Raw genomic sequence first — 22,196 nt, 5'->3', positions numbered from 1 at the left:
ATTATCCTAACGATGAGCTATCAACAAGGCTTCGCTTTGCCGTCTTTACGGTCCAAAAATGCACATCAAAGGCAATCAACTGTCAATCAAAGATTTAAGGCCACATTTATGAAAACAGTGAAGGAGCTCTTTAAAGCTTCATGTCTCTGATATATTCAGTCATGGTCACTCTACATCCTGGATGAATTCACTCCCCTCATACCTTATTTAACCCTTCAGAGGTCCCTCCCCCACCTTTAGTTCTCGCTCCAACTCTGCACAGTGATCCACAGAAACACTCGTCTGACACACGGCGTGACCGATGGCCTCAACTCAAACTCATCATATTACAAATACACACCCAACACCTCAGACAGAACATCTACTATTTCCTGTGCATCAATAAAACAATTTAATGTGCAAGCTTTGACTGTTGATTGGATTATTTATTGAATGCTGTTTGAAGCAGAACATAAAATACAGATATGATAATCGTACAGGATGAAGCCATGCTTTCACTCTATTCTCTTTTTAAGAAAGCCACCAAAGCGCAATAGAACTGTAAAGTAAATCAGAGAAGAGTTTCACTCCCAGCGCGGAGTCGCGATGATATCGTATCTGCGCGGCAGGTTGGCGAAGCTGCTGTACTCGGGTTTGAGTTCGATGCTGTCAGGACCTCCAGTGCAGGAGAAGGTGAACGCCTTCAGGAGGGAAACCAGGAAGAGGAAGAGCTCCATCCGGGCCAAGGACTCGCCCACACAGGACCGCTTCCCTGTGGGGGAAAGACGTACAGGCTGTGATAACAAGGGATGTACGATATCGGACATCGGCCATTCCATATGGTGTGAGTGAAGCAGACTGCAGGAGTGCTTGGAAATCAATGGGGGTAAGAGAAATTCAACAATCTCAAAAGTAGAATTATTCACTGAATTTACACATTTCCACACACTTTTTTCCTCATATATACAGTATCTATGGCACAGAATGCTTGGATCTTTTAAACATTCTGTTTTTAACACTCAAATACTAAATGCAAGTAGGTAGTAACTGTTTTAAGTAGGATAAGCTGTACATATCTTTATTGTTTTATTTAAAAATTGTCATAGAAAAATAAGATGTTTTACAGAACATCATAAGTTGAAGTTATTTTCTTATTTCGCACAACAATATGATTATCGATGTTACATTATTTTCTGCTTTGACGTATGTCTGCATTTGCCAAGTCTGCTCCTGGAGAGTCCTCTATGCCCCATGTTTTAGCGTGCATTTAGCCCTGGACTCGGTTCAAATGGGTGGAAGATAGCTGATCATTTTACCACCTTGGTTTCGCTCGGTTTGCGTTCAGAGCAGAATTTTGTGATCCACTCCAAACAGCCTCTGGTGCAGTTACATGAGCCGTTACTGGAGTAGAAACTTTATGTTCACACCGCTTAAACAAGGCGGACTGTTCGAACAAACAAATCCTAAAGTATTTTAAGTAACGCTCCAGAATCTGTCGGTGTGAATGCACCCTTAGATGTTACCCTGGTCCCAGTATGTTGTGACCAGTATCTCCAAAAGTGGTTAACGAAAGGAAAAGGTAAACGGGTGCCTATGTTCTTGCTTTTCTTAAATTACGAGATAAATCCAAGCTTGACCATTATCAATGATAAAGTGTTTCAGAGATTGAACGGAAAAGTAACTGAGGCCCAAACTTTCATTGGTATGTAGCAGCATTTGTTGTTTGGTTTTAGACAAAGTAAGTAATGAAGTGTATAAAGTGAGTGAGTACTACTAAAAATACACAAACCAAAGCCAATGTCCGTCAGTTTTTTACACTTGCTGCACATCGTGTAAATGCGTGAGATCTTCCCAAAACATGCCTGTGTGTACATTCCATGTCGTAAAGCTAATTTTGTTTTCGGGAAGTTCATGCTGTGATTTAATCATGGAAATGGCAAGACATATGTTTGAACACAAAACCACTAACATGGATGACACAAGACTCTCTTCAGAGATTTTTCACATTAAAGTTGAGCTACCTGCAGAGAAGGGAATGGATGCAGGATTGTTCTTAAACTTTCCGTCCTCATCCAGGAAGTGCTGGGGGTTGAAAGACCAGGGCGTGTCCCACATTTTCTCCTCTTTCAGCACCGAGTGCAGCAAAGGGATAATCAGGGTTTTCTGTGGACAAAGAAGCATCCAACTAGAGACCCGTCATTGCTGGTCCACTGAGACAAAACAAATCCAATGTTAGTATTCATAGGCGAATAAAGCAGGGCACCTTTGGAATGGTGAAGCCCCTGAAGATGATGTCCTTCAGAGCGTAGTGAGGAATGCTCATGGGAACAATATCCATGAAACGCTGGATTTCATGGAGTACTGCGTCTGTGAAGGGCATGGACTTCCTGTCCTCCATGGTGGGGCTGCGAGTTTGTCCGACAACGCCATCGATCTCCTGCTGCATCGCCTCTGCACAAACAGGGAATGACTTACTGCTGATGTTCTTCTACCACCAAACCATCTCAATAAAGATACAATCAATTTGGTCAAGGCTAAATTTATCTCAGTGGTATTGGAGCATTGTCAGACACGTTGATATCAGGGGACAAACCTAATTTGTATAACTTGATGTATAAAGAATAGATCAGTTCCTGTCAGAGTAAATGGTAAACAGACTTGATGTTACAGGGATTATTCCCACTGAGTTAGTCTCAAAGTGCTTTACAATATAAAGGCACTAGTCAACCAAGGACAAAGACAAATCAACAGGTACGGCACGAGGAACGAACCCCCAACCTCTCGATCAGAAGATGACTCCTCTGCCACCAATGATTAAATGTACAAACCAGAACCATATCATATTCTGTTATCATTATTTAAACATTACTTTATTTCACTAAAATATTATACCTTTCACAGATGATTTCCACTAGATGCATAATGGCTCAGAACGGCTCTGTTGCAGCATCGCTGGGCAGCAGGAAAATCAGGATATCCCCCTAATTGACATGTAATTGCGCGATATACTGAGTTGTAGTTTAACAAAGAGTACCACTAAACCATATAACCAGTTGTGTTCTTTGAGAGGAGCAGAAGGTAATCTACGTTGAACACGGAGTGTTTTTTTTGTTTGTTTTAAACAGATGTTTTATTTTGCGTTTGTGCACAAATTCCTGTCAGGCATGAGTCGATCTTTGCTGAATTTATGCAGCGTGCTTCGGCATCCAGAAAAAATAGAAGCTCAGCGTATTTGCTGCAGAGGGCGCCGGACTCGTTCCAGAGCTGTGACGCATCGCAAATGGTGGAAACTGACACATTGACTAGAAACCTATGCTGTGGATGTTTCGTATTCCTTCCAGATGCCTTCAGTTTTATTCTCCGGGAATGGATAAGGGAGCTGAAGGATGTTTTCCCTCCTCAGGATATCATTGTGTTCCACATACTGCAGACGGTGAATGTGCATCTTTCTCTGTGACTATTAAGGGACTACCGGTACATACCAGCAAGCAGTACCACATGTTTGGGTTAGCTTAGCATGTAGCGACACTAGCTGAGCAGGGTCACAGGGCAAAGAGGCGGAGCAATTTTTGGTTCAAGTTTATTGGAATGATAAAATAATTAAGAACTAGTCTGACCCCTGGTCTATTAAATATTCCTCCATGTCAATAATTATTGATAGCTGGGTTTCCATTACCCTTGGAAATGCGCAAAATCTAAATAAACAGATATCGCTAAAAAGTTTTTACACTTTCGTGAGGAGGTTTTTCAGACGTTTCGATATTGAGATGTATCACAAAAGCACACTGGAAACACTCTTCCTCTGTTACACATCACAGGACATGGCGTACCTGGTCACATGACTAATTATCTCTGAGAAAACGTGGCGCGGTGTGTGGACAGAAGGAGACTGAGATATTTCTTGCCATTATACCTAAAAAAACTATTCCTGCCACATTAGCAGCAAACAACAGAGGAATGCAGAGTGTTATAAGGAGTTATGAAGCTCCAAAACAACCTTCAATGGAAACACGTTCAAAGCACAATTATACTGTGTAGAAACTTCAGGAATATCGCTTTTATTTTGGGAAAAACTGTAATGGAAACACAGCTTATGTCTACTTATCCCGACTCGCACATCTGCAGAACATGGAGAAAACACACTCGTGTAGAAACAGTTTGGCCTTCTGTGACACACCTTGTATTTTGGGGTATTTGATCAACACACTTAAAGCGTATCTGATGGTAGAGCTCGTAGTTTCCGTTCCAGCCAGAAACAGATTCAACACCGTCGACACCAAGTTGTCGTAGTGGAACTCGGTGGTGGGATTGTGTTTTTCCTGAAAGAGAGAGTGGCAGCTAGGACCGTCGTCTGAGTGAAGCTGGTGCTGTGGTACGACGGGTCAGTAACATGTGGCAAACCTGACTGAGTCGGTTGAGGAAGCAGTCGATGTAATCCCTCGGTGAGGCGGGATCCAACGTGTCCTGGTGCTCCTTGATCTTCATCATGATGAATTCTCTCAGCTTTTCTACTCGAGCAAAAGCTGTGTGTTGTTGACCCGGCAACCACTCCATCAGCCGGGGGAAGACGTTGTACAGCTGGGAGCGCATTTAGCATAATTCATTTGTTTAGAGTAAAAGGATATTTATCACTACAAACAAGTGAACAGAGCTTAAGAAAAATAATATTTTGTGAGATTTTGTGTATTTTACGATATCTTATTCATGTAACTAGTACAGATACCTTTTTAGAAAGAAAGACTAAATCAGAAGGAGCAACTTTTACAAAAATGTGACTGATTTGAGGACCACATTATCAACTCATTCATCAACTTGAGCATTATTAAAGCGAAGAACAGAGGGTTTTGTTCTTGTTTTCTGTTTTTCTTGTTGGTTTATGTATTTTTCTAAGTTTGAGTTGAAATTGCTCGTTTTCCCTCCTAAAATCTGCAGCCCACGGGAACGGTATTACATAGACTAGCATTAGCATAGCTTATGTGACAGGTGTTAGGTAGGTGCACTAATTAAGAACACTACAAATAGTGACCTGCAGGAGGAACACAGGTATTCCAGCAGGGCAGGTGCACACCTTATTCCACATGAGCGTGCAGAAGGTGCAGGAAAAGCTGGTAGGAAATTCTGTTTGTGTATATGGTATGTTGTGTTGGTGTCTAGCACATGGCATCTACATCTTTATTATTTCAGATGTGCTTCCCTGCTTGTTCTCTGTTTGAGTGGAATACAGCTGGTTGTTGGTAGACTACCGACGGACCAGGTATTTTAAAGTTTGTTTGTAGTTCATCTTTTATTGATATGTTTTAATGTTTTTTGTATTAAAGTGTTTTTTATGGTTATTAATGTTTTCTTTGCAGAGCATCGGGGTCCATACGCTGCTCTTGCTGAGAATTTGTTTGTTTTGTTTATTAGTTAGGCTTTGTTTCCTTTGTTCTAGTCCGTCCTGACACGTGAGCCGGTCAGGGGCAAATAGCTGGGTTTTGCCCGTGGGGCGGGGCTAGTTCCTATTTTTTTCTTCTCTTTATTCATTTTTTGTTTTGCATTTTATTTGAACTTGTGCTCCCCCCTTGTCACCAATACCCGGTAAGCTCTCAGTCAGGCATTCAGGTGGGGCCTTAAGGGTGTAAGTGTGCTGTGCATATTCACGTGTGTAAACTCTTTGAGAGGAATATTTGAATTGCAGTGTGTAATTGTTGTGAAACCATATCCCCCCCCCCCCAATCCTGTTACCATAATTGAGAGTTGAACTGGGAGTCTGGTATGGTGAGGCTTATTAATCTTTATGAACTGGTTTTAATAATAAAGATTCTATCTCCCTACCTATTTGACTGCTTCTTTTGTATTGCTAAATCCTTAAGCGGGTGTAACACTTAGCCTAGTATTAGCTTAGCATTAGCATGGTTTAGACCTAGCCTAGTATTAATACAGAATTAACATAGCTCAGCTTAGCGTCAGCCTAACCTAGCATTAGCATAGCCTAGCATTAACCTAGCTTGACATTAGTATAGCTTAGTCTAGCATTAAGCTAGTATTTGATTAGCATTAACCTAGCATTAAGATTAGCATATCTTACCCTAGCCTTAGACTATTATCAGCATAAACCAAGCCTTACATATCTTATCTTTTAGTTTGGTGATAAACACATTTGTGTTTCTCAAAAGTATTTACGACAACAATATATATATTGTTTATTTCTGTTACAGAACCACACACAATAGGACAACCCTTAAAATGTTCAATAAAGAAGACAAACTCTGAATCATCTCCACATTGCATTCTTACCGATGCCCCCTGGTGGTCACAACATATTAAAACCAGTCAAATAAGCTCTCCCCACAACAGGTACTACAGTTTGGGAACCACTGATGTACAGTACGATCAGTTATTTTGTGTATTGTGTCAAGTTTCATGGTTTTTCCAGCTTTCAAAATTATGATATCTTATGTATTTGTTTTGGGGTCGCACAAAACAAATGTGACTGTTCATCCCTACCTGACCCCGGACACTGCTCAAAAAGCTCAGAGTGTTGTTGATGGCCTGGAGGAGGAGCAGGAAGTCTTTGTCGTCGTAGCTGAAGCGCTCCCCAAACACCAGGCAGCAGACCACATTGGAAACACTGCAGCTCAGGTAGTATATGGGATCAAAGGGAACCCCTACAAAATATCAACGAACATAAATCAACACCTGAAACCAACGAACACAAGTCAGTTCTCAAATGTATTACTTACGCTCAAAGACGTGAATACCCGACTTACCGTTGTTAGATTTGATGCGAGCCACCAGATTATTGCCCTCCTCCTGAATCCATTCGTCCATCTTCTTCCGCCCCATCCCAAAGTCCCTCAGAGTCATCAGAGTGAAACGACGTAATTGACGCCAGCGCTCTCCATTGCTGATGGCCAAACCTTCACAACAACACAACTAACTTTAACGTGATAAATAAATAGCCTCAATCTTAAGTGAACATTTTTTTTATTGAGAAAACATTTGTTTTAGGTTCAAGTATAGATATTATCTAATCTAACCCAACTTTCTCTAACCTAATCTAAACCGATCCAATCCAATCAGCCTGACCTAACTGGATCTAAACCACCCAATCAAAGTAAGCTAACCCAACCCTCCCCGTTCTCGACTAACCCAAACTGAACCCACTCTAACCAAACCTAGACCAACCAACGCTAACCTAACGCAACCCAACCTGAACCAATCCAAAGCAGCCTAACATTATTCTTGTCTCTCTCATCTCTGACATAACATCCAGTCGGGAACGGTACTACATAGACTAGCATTAGCATAGCCTAGTATTAACCTAGCATTAACGTTAAAATTAGCCTAGCATTAACTTAGCATTAGCCTGGCTTTAGCATAACATTGGCCTAGCGTAGCATTAGCATAGCCCAACATTAACTTAGCATAAACCTGGCTTTAGCATTGCATTCAGGGGTGGAGACAGAGCCAGGTACAGAGAGTCGAAGTACATGTTTGGAAAGTAGGTGAGAAAAGCCAAACGTTTGTACTCAGAGAAGCTACAACATCAGTTCTCTACGAATGACTTGGCTTCTGTCTGTAGAGGGCTCAGGCAAATTACAAACTACAAGCCCAGAGCCCCTGCTGCTGCTAACGACCTCTGCCTGGCCAACAGTCTGAATAACTTCTATTGTAGATTTGACAGACAATGGGACAGACCTGACTCCAACCCCCCTCACACCTCTGACCAGCCTCACTCCAACACCTTCACCCCCCACATCAAAGCTACAGTCTCACCACAGCTGCTTACAGAGGCTCTCTCCCCTATCTTCCCCCCCTCCCACAGAGACACCCTTCTCCATCAAAGAGAGAGATGTAAATAGACTTTTCAGGAGACAAAACCCCCGTAAGGCTTGTGGACCGGACTCTGTCTCTCCTTCCACCTTAAAGCACTGTGCTGATCAGCTGTCTCCAGTGTTCACAGACATTTTTAACACCTCACTGGAGACATGCACCGTACCAGCCTGTTTTAAGGCCTCCACCATCGTTCCTGTCCCTAAAAAGCTGAGGATCACAGGACTTAATGACTACAGACCCGTCGCTCTGACATCTGTGGTCATGAAGTCCTTTGAACGCCTCATGCTCTCCCACATCAAGGACATCCCTGACCCCCACCTGGACCCCCTGCAGTTTGCCTATAGATCCAACAGGTCTGTAGACGATGCTGTAAACCTGGCTCTCCACTTCATCCTCCAGCACCTGGACTGGATCCTCCATGATGACATTATCTGCTGCACTATGTATATATATATATATATTTATATTTATCCTATTTATCCTTTATTCTCTATCTATCCTTTATTTATCCCTCATCCTTTATATTTATCATTATTATTATTATTATTGTTGCTGGGTTGTTCTTTGTTTTTTTATTTTTTTTGTTGTTTGTTTTGTGCACCAATTACCAAGACAAATTCCTTGTTACTGTCCATGGCCATTAAAAACATTTCTGATTCTGATTAGCTTAGCATTAACCTAGCATTAACCTACTATTAACTTAGCATTAACATAGCATTGACCTAGCATTAGCTTAACATTAAACAAGCATTAGCATGGCTTAAACCTAGCTGAGCATTAATATAGCATGACCATAACTTAGCCTAGTATTAGCTTAGCATCCGCCTAAGCTAGCATTAGCATGGCTTAAACCTAGCATTAATATAGAATTAACATAGCTTAGCATCAACCTAACCTACCATTAACCTAGCTTGACATTAGTATAGCATTAGCATAGCTTAGTTTAGCATTAACCTAGTATTTGGTTAGCATTAGGAATAGCATATCTTGGCCTAGCATTAGACTATTATTAGCATTAACCTAGCCGTACCTAACCTAGCCTAACTTGTGTTTTCCCCACAGCTCAGTCGTACATGGGAAGTGAGGTCATTGAGGATCTAAAGGAGCACATGGTTATGATAGTAGCACAACACACCATGTTCATGGCCTCATGCACAGCTGTGATTGGTCGTCTTCCTACAGTGGGTGTTTGCTGTGGTTGTTTTACCGTAGCCTTTTGTAACTCTCATTAGGAAAGGAAGGGGTCCTCTCCCAGTGAAATCATCGCCCTGATCCACCAGAGCCTCCTTCACAGCTTCATACCCCACCAGGACCACCACCCGCTGGGGTCCCAGGTACACCGTCAGCACAGGGCCGTGGACCTCACTCAGCTGGAAGGTCAGAAACACAACTAATTACTAAACATGCCGTGTGTCTCCATATGTTGTTAAAAATTAACAAGTTTTATTCTTACATAAAATTAAATACATTTATTTTATTGTATAAATGTGACCTCTGCTTATCCATTTCTTTCTTTTATTTGACATAGTTACATTTTAATGCCTTTTAAATGATCTCATACAGAGAAAGTTGAATAGTTTTATTGTTTCATGACCAGTAAACATCTTAGAAAAGTAGTTAAATACATTCAGTGCAAATCTATGACTTATTATGACTTAGTATCTAATAAATATTTATTTTATTATTGTTAATTTACTTTTACGAGTTTTTGGGGGGTTTTTACTGTCGGGATGTGTTTTTATTTATTATTTTTTACTGGTAGTAATGGGCTTCCATACAAATCAAGTCTGTAAAATTAATAAATGTTGTTTAAAAATTATCAAGGAGTTTTTTCTGCCTCAAGGAATTGTTTAATTACATTTTTACAGCTCAAAGCCTCGTCTATTCATGGAGAAATGAAGGGAACGTCATATGAGGGTAGATGTGTCTTCCTTTTTCAAACAAAAAAAATAGATTTGCAAACAAAAATAATGGATTTGTAATAAAAATAAAAGATTTGCAAACAAAACTAACATTACTATTTAAATCAAAACTTAAACAAAATGTATAGTTAAATTATTTTGATTTTTTTCTTTGTTTGAATAATAAAGACACAAATCTACCTCCATAACGTCACACGCAAACGAAAAGGGAGGAGGGGGCGGAGCCAAAGAAGGACATCCTTTTTTTAGCCTCACGAAGCTACAAAAGTGAGAAAAACTTAGAAAGTGAAAATATGAAGTGTGGAAACATATTAAACTGGACATCAAGGTGCACACGTGTTTTTACAGTAAGTAACACTGTCTCATCTCCACTCAAAGCAAACAGATCCTGAGAGGAAACTCCAAAGTGCACTAAACAATAAGGGTGTTTAAATAAGGATTAAACTGTAAAGGAAAGTTTTTTTATAAAAAACATTTGGTTTAAAATAATAACTTTGAGTGTCACCTTTAGCAGGGTTGTAAAAGGTGCGTTTTTGTCCAGCTGGTGCAGATTTCCAATGATCGGTAGCCCTGCTGGTCCTGGAGGTAAACAGTCCTGTCTCCTCCTCCTGTAGATCAGCCACAGGAAGACACAGAGCAGGCCCAACAAGATGACACTGATAGAAAGCTCCATGATGAGCCTGAGCTCACGGTTAGCCTGAGGTTACTGCTGCAGGACGGACTAAAGGTCTGATAGTGAGGGCGGAACAGAAACCAAACAAACATCATAATAGGTGCAGCCCATCGTGTCATTTTTGTTTTTCTGTGTCGTAGTTCAAACAACGCAATCGTAACTCTCATCTAAACCAGTACAAACATGTTTTACTTGTTGGCCTGAATAGATAAAGTTGATTTCTCATTTCAAATATTATGACGGTTGGTGTTACCTAATCATTGGCACATATGGCAAGCCGAGCAGAAAATTAAATATATATATTAAAGTCTGAATATATATAAGAAAAGTTTATATGTATATGACAGTGTATTTATATATATATATATATATATATAAATACACTTTCATATATATTAAGTCTTTCATATACAGTATATAGCCTAAAATCTATACAACATAGAAAAACATAGTAAAAAGCGTTTGCTACAATATTACATTTGTAAAATGTAAGTGTGTTGATGCTGACGCAGCTGGTTATCGAGGATGTATTTTTTTAAGTTTCAAGAGAAATGATTGAGATCTGCAGACAGCTTCAGACTGTCAGGGAGTTGATTCCATTGTTGAATGGTTTTATATGAAAATACTGTCTGTGGAAAAGGCAGAGCATCTTTTCGGGCCGGCACAGTGTCTGTGAGCAGTGGAGCGAGATGTTCAGACTAGAGTTTTATGATTTTTTTTCATTGGTGGTGAAGCAGTATTATTAACAATTTTGAAGATGGTTCTTAGATTTATATATCGAATTAGATTGTCAAAACCTAATTTATATTCACTAAGAATATTGCAGTGATGATGGCAAAGGTCTTTAACGCCTGATTATAGACCGATCTGAGTGGTTTGAGTGTGGTCTCATTGGTCTGAGACCAATAGGACAAACAGTAAGTGATGTGTGGAGAGATCATGGCATTAAAGTACATGAACGATGCTTCAGTTGTCAAACTATTCCTAATGTGTCTAAAGGTGGAGATATATTTAATAGAATTGCACATTCTTTTAATTTGCTTTTTAAAGCTCAGAGTTAGGTCCAAATGTACACCTAGATGTTTTATCTCTGTCACAATGTAATTTTTTTGACCATTAACATAGATGTTCGGCATATCTTTAGTTTTATTGGACTTGGTGAAATACATTCCAACAGTTTTTTTTTAATATGTAGGGTCAAGCAAGAATATTTAAGCCAGTTACTTATTTTGTTCATGGCTGAGGAGAATTTGCTTGCTACTTGCTTCATATCCCTCCCATGTACGCAGATGACGGCATCATCTGCGTACATGATGATGTCTGTCTTTGCACACAGCCGGAAGATCATTGATGTAGATGCTGAACAACAAGGGTCCTAGAATTGATCCTTGTGGGACCAGTTGTGCAGGGCTTCATTGAGGACAAAGCATTATTCACACTTTGTATCTATAGCAATGTCTCCATGGACAGATAGAAAGCTTAGACAGGAGGACAGTGGTCGACCCTATCAAAGGCTTTTTGCAAGTCCAGAAACAAGGTAAAATACAGTAAAAGTATAGAATAAAAAATGACTCTGGTAAAAGTATTGAAGTTGCTACCTTACTTAAGGAAAAGTAAAAAAAGTACATGCTACTAAATGTACTTACGTTAAAAAGTGAAAAGTAAAACAAATGTCCCTTCAATAATAACAGGGTTTTTAAACCAGCAAATTGTAGAAAACTGGTACATGGAAATAAATTAAATCTGTTACCTTTTATGAACACCTGGAGAAATTAGCACTCATTTTAGATCAAATTTGTAAATAAAATGTTTCAAGGAGAGAAAAAAAATGCAAATGATACCAAGAGCAACTTTGAGTTTAACATTTTAAAAAACTTGAAAATGTTAATCATAAAACTAAGGGACCTGCCTAACAGAAAAAAGCTCAAACTACCAATTTAACCTCAAGAGAATCATGTTCTCCAGGTTTATGGAATGGAGACGTGGCTTTTTGGTCTGAAAATGAATCGTGTTGATGAAAATTGAAGACCCAGACATTTCTTAGCATTAAACATAAAAATTATTAGTGAAACAACAAGGAATGTGGAGTGTTTTAAGGAGGTTTGGAGCTTCCGTCTTCCTGCGGCGAAGTCTTGCGGGATGAGATTTCACAGTAGTCGCGAGGCTCCTGCCCAAAATAACTTTCAATGGAAACAATGTTCATAGAGCAATTATACTCTGTCGACATTTTGAAATATCACTTTTATTTTGGGAAAATCTGTAATGGAAACCCAGCTTGTGATCAAAGTGAAGGACAGATCAGATATCTATAGCAGAATTATTTCTTGTACTAAACTGCACTAAAATTTTCCGATGGGTTGAATTTGATACTTTGTCGATCTATATACTGTATGTCTATAAAGATGATGAATAGTGGTTTGTTTCCAATGCTAAGCGGTATTTCTAAAGAACAATGTAGTGAACTTTAGTCCAACCTTAGTCCTGAGCCAGTGACTGTGTTTGATAAAGAACAAAAAAACAGCCTCATAAAGTTTTTATTATTGATAGTAAAAAAAATTATAGATGGGTTTTATTGTTGCAGGGAGTGTGTTATGATGATCTGAGGTGTGATGTCCTGCAGTGGTAGAGCAGCTGAGTGATCATCTTAAAGGCGTGGTGAGAACGTTTCTCATCGAGCCGTGGCTGTAATGTTGTATCTGTGTGGAAGTTTTCCAAAGCTGGCGAACTCAGGGGTGAGGTCAATGTGGGCGGGACCTTCACTGTAGGAAAAGGTGAAGTCCTGCAGCAGGGACGTGATGAAGATGAACAGCTCCATTCTAGCCAGAGACTCTCCTGCACAGGCTCTCCTTCCTATAAACACAGTGGACACGTTTACATGAGCGCTTTAATTCAGAATAAAAGGTAAATCCTCTTTAAACTGACCTTGTAAACACTTAATTCCTAATTGAAATGGCCGTTCCAAATTAAACTTCAATCCGAATAGTTCTGGAACATTAGCCTGTTGTCTATTCCTAACTTTGTACATTCTTTCTGTGATAGCTCACTTTTCTCTCCATAGTAGCTCATATTACTGAATTCTAGATTTTTACTTTTGTTTTAGTTCAGTGGTTTCTAAACTTTTCACAGTCATGTACCCCTTCAGACATTTAACCTGAACCTATGTACCCCCACTCTTGCACACTTACAAAACACAATAATGTAATTCCATATACAATGTAGCCCTACAGTGAATTATAACTATCCTGTTAAGGAATAATATATAATCAGAATCTAGAATGTTTGCATTTCCTGAAGAAAATGCAAGTGAGGATGCAGGTGCTGGCCCACGAGCACTGCATTAGCTTATCGTTGGCATTAGCATTATCTAGCATTAGCCTAGCAATAGCAATTAACATTGGCACAGCAATAGTATTAGCCTAGCATTAACATTAGCCAAGCATTAATATTGACCTAGTATTAACTTTAACATACCATTATCATTAGCCTAGCATTATTATTGACCTAGTATTAGCTTTAACATACCATTATCATTAGCCTAGCAATAACCTAGCAATGACATTTACCTAACATTAACATATGAATAGAATTAGCCTAGCATTAACATTGACCTATTATTAGCTTTAACATAGCATTTTCATTAGCCTAGCAATAGCATTCGCATTAACCTAGCAATAGCAACAACCTAGCAATAACATAAACCTAACATTACCATAGCAATAGAATTAGCCTAGTATTAGCTTTAACATAGCATTGTCATTAGTCTAGCATTCACATGAATTTCACATTAACCTAGCAATAGCAGCAACCTAGCAATAACATTAACCTAACATTACCATAGCAATAGAATTAGCCTAACATTAATATTGCCTAGTATTAGCTTTAACATAGCATTGTCATTAGCCTAGCAATAGCTATAGCCTAGCATTCACATGAATTTCACATTAACCTAGCAATAGCAGCAACCTGGCAATAACATTAACCTAACATTAACATAGCAATAGAATTAGCCTAGCATTAGCATTAACCTTGAATTAACATTGACCTAGCATTAGCTTTAACCTAGCATTAGCCTAGCAATAACAATAACCTAGCATTAGCCTAGCAATAACAATAACCTACCATTAGCATTATCCTAGCATTAGCATTAACTGCCCTATTTATATTCTAGTTTCCAATGTTGTCATTGTTTTTAATTTTCAGGGAAGTTCTACCTGCAGAGAACGGCATAAACGCCGGGTTCTTCTTAAAGTTCCCGTTGTGGTCCAGGAAGTTGTTTGGGTTGAAGGACCAGGGGTCCACCCACTGCTTCTCGTCCCTCAGCACAGAGTGCAGCAGGGGGATGATTTTAGTTCCCTGACAAACAAACAAACAATTCATTAAAAAGCGTCTAAAGTCGATCCTGTTCTGAAACAGACGTGGTCGTACCTTAGGGATGCTGTAGCCCCTGAAGGTGATGTCCCTCAGCGCACAGTGGGGGACGGCGAAGGGGACGATGTCCAGGGAGCGCTGGATCTCATGGACCACCGCGTCTGAAAAGGGGAGGGACTTCCTGTCCTGCATCCCAGGAGTGCGTTTGCCGATCACAGCATCGATTTCCTGCTGCATTTTCTCTGTGCAAAGCAAAGCAGAGGCATTTAGTGCACGTCATTTAGCCCCGCCCACCCAACAAACAACACACTGTAGTACAGGCATGAGCAACTGGCGGCCTCCAAGCTAAATGCGCAAAATGACAGCAATGCAAAGAACTGCAAAAATAAAAATTACTCAAAAAAACTTACAAAATTACAAAAGAATGCAAAATACAACTCCAGAAACCCACAAGACTTCAAATATACAGAGAAATAAGCAAAACAATAAATACAATGAATCAAAACACAAATGACCACATAAATACACAAAATGACCATAAAAATCCACAAAATGACTCCCAAAGCACAAAAATAGACAAAATGGCAACAGAAATACACGAAACAACAACAAAAAATACGAAATGACAAAAAGTGTTGTTTCCTGTATTAATGATCCGATGGTCATTATTCTAAAGGCTGACGTGACTTTGTGTGTGAGCGCGTGTGTGTGTGTGTGTACCCTGTATGTCTGGGTACTTGATGAGGACCAACAGGGCGTGTCTGAGGGTAGAGCTGGTGGTTTCTGTCCCAGCCAGGAACAGGTTGGACACTGTCCCCACTAGTCTGTCCAGGAGGAACTCACTCTTAGGGTTGTTCTTCTCCTGAGAACGTCACAGGTTTAGAAACACATTAGGAGCACATGGGCATTCTTTACCTTTGAATCTAGTTTATTTACAGTGATGTTTAAAAAACAAATTAGAAATAATAATATTTAAAAAATAAAATAAAATATAGGAATAAAATAACAAATGGAATGAGGATATTATGGGGTGAACGATTGTCAAAACTTGGTCACTCATTCATAACCGACATGTTTTGAACATTTAGCTCATTTTTCTTTCATTTGAGACAGAAATTTATTTTAAACAGCATGTTCTATATCATTTTTAAAAATGTGTACACCTGAAAAAGAAATCTAAATCTCAATGTTAACTGTAAATCTAAATGTTTAATCTAAATCTAAATACTAAATCTAAAGCTAAATGTTAAATCAGTCGCCAACTGTAAAGCTAAATGTTTTGATAATTATGCAAAGTGGGCAGGTCAGCGCTACAAGGGTTTACATTTAGCATTTAGATTTAAATTGTACATTTCTTTTTCATGTGTACACGTTTTTAACAATGATATTGAATTTGCTGTTTAACATGAACTTCTGTCTCAAATGAAAGAAAAGTGAGCCAAATGTTCAACATATGTCGGCTATGAAACAATGACTGAATTTTTACATTTGGCACCCCTCATGAGTAAAATATTGAAAATACAATTTAGAAATAATTCTATATTTATCATTTAATTAGCGCTTCAATATGACTATTGTTGTAATTTGCGCTATGCAAATAAAGTTGAATTGCTTCAATGTAGCGATATGGGGAATATATTTATATATAGTAAATGGTAAATAGACATGATTTATATAGAGCTTTATCACCACGGAAACAGTCTCAAAGTGCTTTACATATCAGCTCTTTCACCCAATCACTCTCACATTCACACACCAGTGGGACAGGACTGCCACGCAAGGCGCTAGTCGACCACTGGGAGCAACTTAGGGTTCAGTGTCTTGCCCAAGGACACTTCGACACATAGTCAGGTACTGGGATCGAACCCCCAACCTCTCGATCAGAAGACGACCCTCTACCACCTGAGCCACGGGATAACGTGATAAATGTAGAATAACAACACAATAATTAAGAGTATATAAGAGCCCACCTTCTCCATCTGGATGAGGAAACTGTCGATGTAGTCTCGTGGGGAGTTTGGATCCAGACTGTCTTTGTGGTCCTGGATCTTGTCCCCGATGAACTTTCTTACTTTGTGGATCTGAGCAAAGACGGCATGCTGTCGCCCAGGGAGGTACTCCAGGAGGGTGGGGAAGATGTTGTACAGCTGTGGGAGGAGGAGAAGAACCTCAGAGTGATTCTAGGAAACTGGGAGAGTCCTCCAGAGGTTCCAGAGGTGGAACTGACCTGACCGTATGGGCTGCAACCAAACTTCAGCACGTTCACCAGCACGTTCAGGAGGCCCAGGAACTGTTGGTTGTCGTAATCGAAGCGTTCGCAGAAAACCAAGCAGCAAACGATGTTGGCCACCACACAGCTCATCAGGAAGGTCGGATCAAATGGTTTCCCTGAGATGAAGACAACTCATTCATTTTTTTATCAGGAAATCTTTCTCCTGGACACCATCATGATAACCAGGTAACAGGTGCTCTCCAAGACCGAACAAACCAAAGTTTGTTTTTTTACACGTTTTTGTTCTGTTTGATTTGAGTTTGCGATTAAAACTGATGCACGGGACGTTTGTTGTTCTATTCAGTGTTAAAAAAAAACATACTTGCTACGAGTCTGTGCACTATGGTGTACGTTTTAGGACATGCTCAGGTCTCAGAGTTAGGTATCAGGAAAACCTCTATCATTTGTCAGGCCAACCGGACTCATGACTCAGCAAAACCTCTGTCAAATGACATGGCCTTGGGCTTCAAAATAAAAGTCGTCAGACTCCCCCGCCTCAGGACGTAAAACACGACAAGTACTCAGTAATACTTCTTTCTGTACTTCTGTTTAAAGTCTTTTTATTTTGGTGAATCCCTAAAGAATAATAATAATAATAATAATAATAGCACTATTAATGGTGGAAACAACATATGTACATATGAAAATGCTTACAAGTCAATTAGAAAAAAACCAGACAGTTTGGCCCATGACTTAGTATTTCTTGAGCGTGTGTGAACTCACCTTTGAGTGAGTGAATGTAGGCCCTCATGTGCTGGCTCTCCTCTTGGATCCACTCCTCCATCCCTTTACGTCCCATCCCAAAGTCCTTCAAGGTGGTGATGGTGAAGCGGCGCAGCTGGTGCCAGCGCTCACCGTTACTGTTGGCCAACGCTGCCAGAGACAGGAAGCTGTTGTAGAGTTTTGATGAGAGGAAACAGACAGGAAGGAGGGGCTCATACCGTAGATGGTGTTGGCTTTGACCAGGATGGGTAGGGGTCCTCGGCCCATGAAGTCGTCTGCCTGGTTGATGAAGGCGTCCTTCACTGCGTCGTAGCCCGCGATGACCACGGTCCTCTGCCAGCCCAGGTGGAGGGTCATCACGGGGCCGTAGGTTTTACTGAACTGCACAAAGAAAATCACAGGAATTCAATAAACGACATCAGAAGATTTTTTGGTATTGATCTGACCTCCAGGAAGCTGCTGAAAGGAGCATATCGGTCTATCTGGTGCAGGTTCCCAATGAGGGGCAGTGCTGGGGGTCCTGGAGGCAGGTTGTTCTTCCTGCTTTTCACCCTGACCATCCACAGCAGGGCGAGGATCATCCCAGCCAGGACCACAGTGTACAAGTCCATGTTGCTCTCAGGTCCTCCACCTCCTGCTGTGTTACCTTTATACATGATCGAGTGGATATAAAGTCACTGGTGGACTTTGACTCTCACTAACGCCGTGGGCCAGGATGTGAACCTTGTGCATTTAATGACTGCCAGCGATTTACTTTGAATCTAGTGTTTATTCACTCTCACTCTGCATAGGAAGTGTTGCACAATCCCAAAGACATGCATTCATCTTCATATATTCATCTCTACATAAGATTTTTAGCTGTTTCATTTATTTTTTAAACACCGTCGTCTCATATGGAAGCGTATTGAAGAAGAAATAATAATTCTGAATAATTTGTTTCTTTGGTTTTTTTTTGGCTGTATTTTCACTTTTTCTGTCTGGGTTTCAAAACAGGGAGGGGAGGGGGTAAAGTGATTGTTTCTAGGGCTAGACAATATATCAAAATTTAAGATATATCAAGTTTTGTGTTTTGGCGATATAGTAAATTACAATATACAATACCATTTTTATTTTATGGTTAATTTTTTACCTCTCAGAATAGCATGAAAAGCACAATTAAATGCATTACTGAGTACATCATAACTCAGACCTTCCCCTGAACAAGCCACGTTACAGAACCTGCTGTCCCTTAAAGGAAAAAAGGCCAAAAGTGGCTCACATTGTGCAGCGGTTATGTTATTGTGTGGCATTTTGCATCAATAAATTTAACCCAGAATTTTCTTTTTGGTCAGATTGTATTTTAATTAAAAGTATTGAGATTTACATTGTATATCGCCATTTCAGGAAAAAATATCAAGATATGAGGTTTGGTCTATATCGTCCAGCCCTAGTTGTTTCTATACAAGTCTCACGATTCTACGTACTGCAGCTTTAAAGACAGAATGTTAGGTATTTTTGCTGTGTGTGTGTGTGTGTGTGTGTGTGTGTGTGTGTGTGTGTGTGTGTGCGTGTGTTCGTGCGTGCGTGCGTGCGTGCGTGTACAGGTTGTTTAAACTGCCTCACTTAAAAATGCAAAGTTAGTGCATGCCCTTTGTGTCGAGATGCAGAGACACAAAGTTACACAGTCCAGGTTCAGTTTGAGCGCTACACTAATCATTAGCCAATCCATGCCCAGCATTCAGGAGAGGAATGCATGTGATGTTTGGTGTTGATCTCTAGAAAGAGTGCAAACTTGATTACAAGTTTAAGGGTGAAATCTCAGATAAGCGCACAAAGCCTACCCAGACTTTGGCTCCTGTCCACAATCGTTGTGCTCATCAACCAACAGCAGATGGAGAAGAAAATACTCCATCAGGGGATTTGAACATTTGGACATTTCCTCTTTAAAGTGCATGAGAAATGAGAAATATGTGCAGATGGTGTGTTTATGTTATGTTATAATCTCACCTTTTAACCAGGCCAACAAAATGTCAAATCCACAGCAGTTTTTCCCAGTCACCACTAGAGGGTGATGAATTTATTTATTTTAGTTTGTTTACCAAGAAAAAATAAAAGTAACCCATACAATGTGATGCAAACAATGAAATAATATTTAATTTGAGGAGATATACATTTGCTTGATAAACGACTCCAGTAAAATCGTCTTTTATAACCCTTTTCACACCCTGGAACTGTGCATGTGTGACCTGGGGGTCAAAGGTCAGAGGGATACAAAAATAAACAAGCTCATTCACTCTGTTGATATTTCCAACCTAACAGCGTTTATAATTATATTCCAGAGATCTTTAGTGTTTTAATAGTGTTTATATTATTAATATTACTCATATTCAGACTCGAGGAGGTGTCCAGGGTTTTCCGCTGACTTATAAAAACTGATGGGAGCAGCTGAGCAACAGTGTTATTTGACTTATTGAAAGCAGCCCATGTGCTAAACAGTTGTCGAAGGTCGTCTCCGTTTGGCCTCAATATGTCAGAGGTCACGGATTATGTTGACTCTCTACCAGAAGCTGAAAGAAGTCAGTAGAAGGAGAAAGTGGGTCTGATCGGTGGGAATGACCCCTACAACGTTCCTGTTGACCAATAGAAAGAAGATGTGGCTTATTTTCCAGGAATGACATTGTGAACTACCTCGTCTCTACATCTACAGCTCATACACAATGGACCACATGACAAATTTTAAAGGACTGGAAGTTTAAACCAGTTTGTTTGTGAAGTGGCTGCTTTTATTCATAATGGACTCCATGTGGTTAAATCCAGATTTAGGAGGCTAATTTTTCATAATTAATCTGTAATATGAGTGTGCAATACAGAATCTCAGCTATTTTATTGATGACATAAATTTGTGTGAAAAATAGATCTGCACACTTGGACCAATGCAAATAAAACAATTTAATTTCCCAAGCTTTTGGTCAAAGAACCTTCATCAATGAACAGTGTTAGAACACCCACACACAGCGTAAAAGTTTAGCATTGCTGTGGGCTCTCTGCTTCGCTATACTGTATACAGTCTATCTCTATGGTTTCAAAACGTTTCCTGCGGTGGCTTGTTCTTCCATCATGGCGGAGGGCCGTACATCACGTGACCTGTGACGTCATGTGGCATGGGTCTATAGAAGCACTGCGATATATGGGGAGTGGTGGCCTAGTGGTTGGGGGAGTGGTGGCCTAGTGGTTAAGGACACTGGGCTTGTAATCGGAGGGTTCAAGCCTCACCTGGGCCGTCACTGTGGGATGTTGAGCAAGTCCCTTAACCCTGAACTGCTCCCCAGGCGCTGCTCCTCAGGGATGGGTTAAATGCAGAGGACGAATTCCATTAATGTACTAACATTACATGGCCAATTAAAGGCGAAAGCCCCAATTTAATATAATATAGGCAGTGGCTATCCGTACAGCTGCCGTATCAATATATCGACATTCTACACACATTCTACACACATTCTACACAGCGCCCTTATTTGGTCAGTTTAGGTCACATGACTAAGAACCATAACCCTCCGTCCGTACGGCAACTGTACAAATAGACACTTGCTATTATATACTGTATAGCATGACCAAGCTTTCCTAAAGCTGCTATTTTTGGGTCCCTGAACCTGTGGTCCTGGTCCCATGTCTCCAAGACCCCCCCCCCCCCCACCCCACCATCACCCCCACGTCTCTGAGGCCCAGCCTGGGAAAGGATGTGTGTGTACTTTATTATCTGTCCTTTGAAAATACTTCCATTTCCTATAGAAACACACAATTTGCTGCTTTATTAGAAACACATTTATTTGAATAATTGCAATCCATAAAAATTGGAACTAAAACACGATCATCTTTTCATCCTGGCATCATAGAAAATAAATACTTTAAACACTCTTCTTAGTGCAAAACGTTTTCCTTGCTCATTTGCTTTTTCTCACTGTGCAAACACTAACATCACAACCCGTCAACAGTGACAATGTGAACATGTTTGAATGAACTGATGTTGTGAGCTTTGATATGATTGGACATCATTTCATTAGTCCTTTAGAAACACTGGACTCATTCGTCACCAAAAGGTTTAACACACACACACACACACACACACACACACACACACACGAGCCCATAGTGAGACCTGCATCCATACAGTGTGGGATTCTTTTCAGTTTCTAATGGATAACATCTTATTTTCAACATGTTTATATTCCATGTTTGTTCAAAAATTACAAAATAAAGAAGTGCACTTTGTTTTATTAACATCATTTTAGAAAATATTTCACTTTGTGCATGAGTGAAGTCTATCTTTGAACCTTGAACCACACCCTGATTATCTAATAGTTGGTGTTCTTTAAAGCTGATATCTGGAGTTTCTGAGAAATCTATGTTTATGTATCATTCTTTTGAAATGCCTAACTAGTGTTTTATTATGGTCTACTGCCGG

At 40.0% G+C, this 22,196-nt stretch overlaps 2 protein-coding genes across 3 annotated transcripts; both read right to left on the bottom strand.

Annotated features, from left to right (window-relative positions):
• Positions 1-404: 404 nt before the first annotated feature.
• LOC114474213 (cytochrome P450 2F5-like) lies at positions 405-10,516 on the bottom strand. Its single transcript, XM_028464352.1, has 9 exons — positions 10,225-10,516; positions 9,005-9,167; positions 6,729-6,878; positions 6,466-6,626; positions 4,381-4,557; positions 4,157-4,298; positions 2,243-2,430; positions 2,001-2,142; positions 405-751 (listed from the first exon to the last, which is right to left on the bottom strand). Exons 1-9 carry the CDS (start codon positions 10,390-10,392, stop codon positions 564-566), a joined length of 1,479 nt encoding a protein of 492 aa, XP_028320153.1. The 5' UTR covers positions 10,393-10,516; the 3' UTR covers positions 405-563.
• A 2,099-nt stretch (positions 10,517-12,615) lies between these two features.
• On the bottom strand, positions 12,616-18,427 carry LOC114474073 (cytochrome P450 2C31-like). 2 transcript variants are annotated; one of them, XM_028464048.1, is made up of 9 exons: positions 18,202-18,426; positions 17,974-18,136; positions 17,756-17,905; positions 16,988-17,148; positions 16,731-16,907; positions 15,481-15,622; positions 14,818-15,002; positions 14,604-14,745; positions 12,616-13,242 (listed from the first exon to the last, which is right to left on the bottom strand). In XM_028464048.1, exons 1-9 carry the CDS (start codon positions 18,409-18,411, stop codon positions 13,061-13,063), a joined length of 1,512 nt encoding a protein of 503 aa, XP_028319849.1. In that variant the 5' UTR covers positions 18,412-18,426; the 3' UTR covers positions 12,616-13,060. The 2 variants fall into 2 exon arrangements, with proteins under 2 accessions (XP_028319849.1, XP_028319848.1); XM_028464047.1 differs by having other exon boundaries at positions 14,604-15,002; positions 18,202-18,427.
• Between the last annotated feature and the right edge of the window lie 3,769 nt (positions 18,428-22,196).

Source organism: Gouania willdenowi, chromosome 13 (assembly GCF_900634775.1).
Source record: "Gouania willdenowi chromosome 13, fGouWil2.1, whole genome shotgun sequence".
NCBI lineage: Eukaryota > Metazoa > Chordata > Actinopteri > Blenniiformes > Gobiesocidae > Gouania > Gouania willdenowi.
This window is presented reverse-complemented; position numbering and strand designations above follow the sequence as displayed.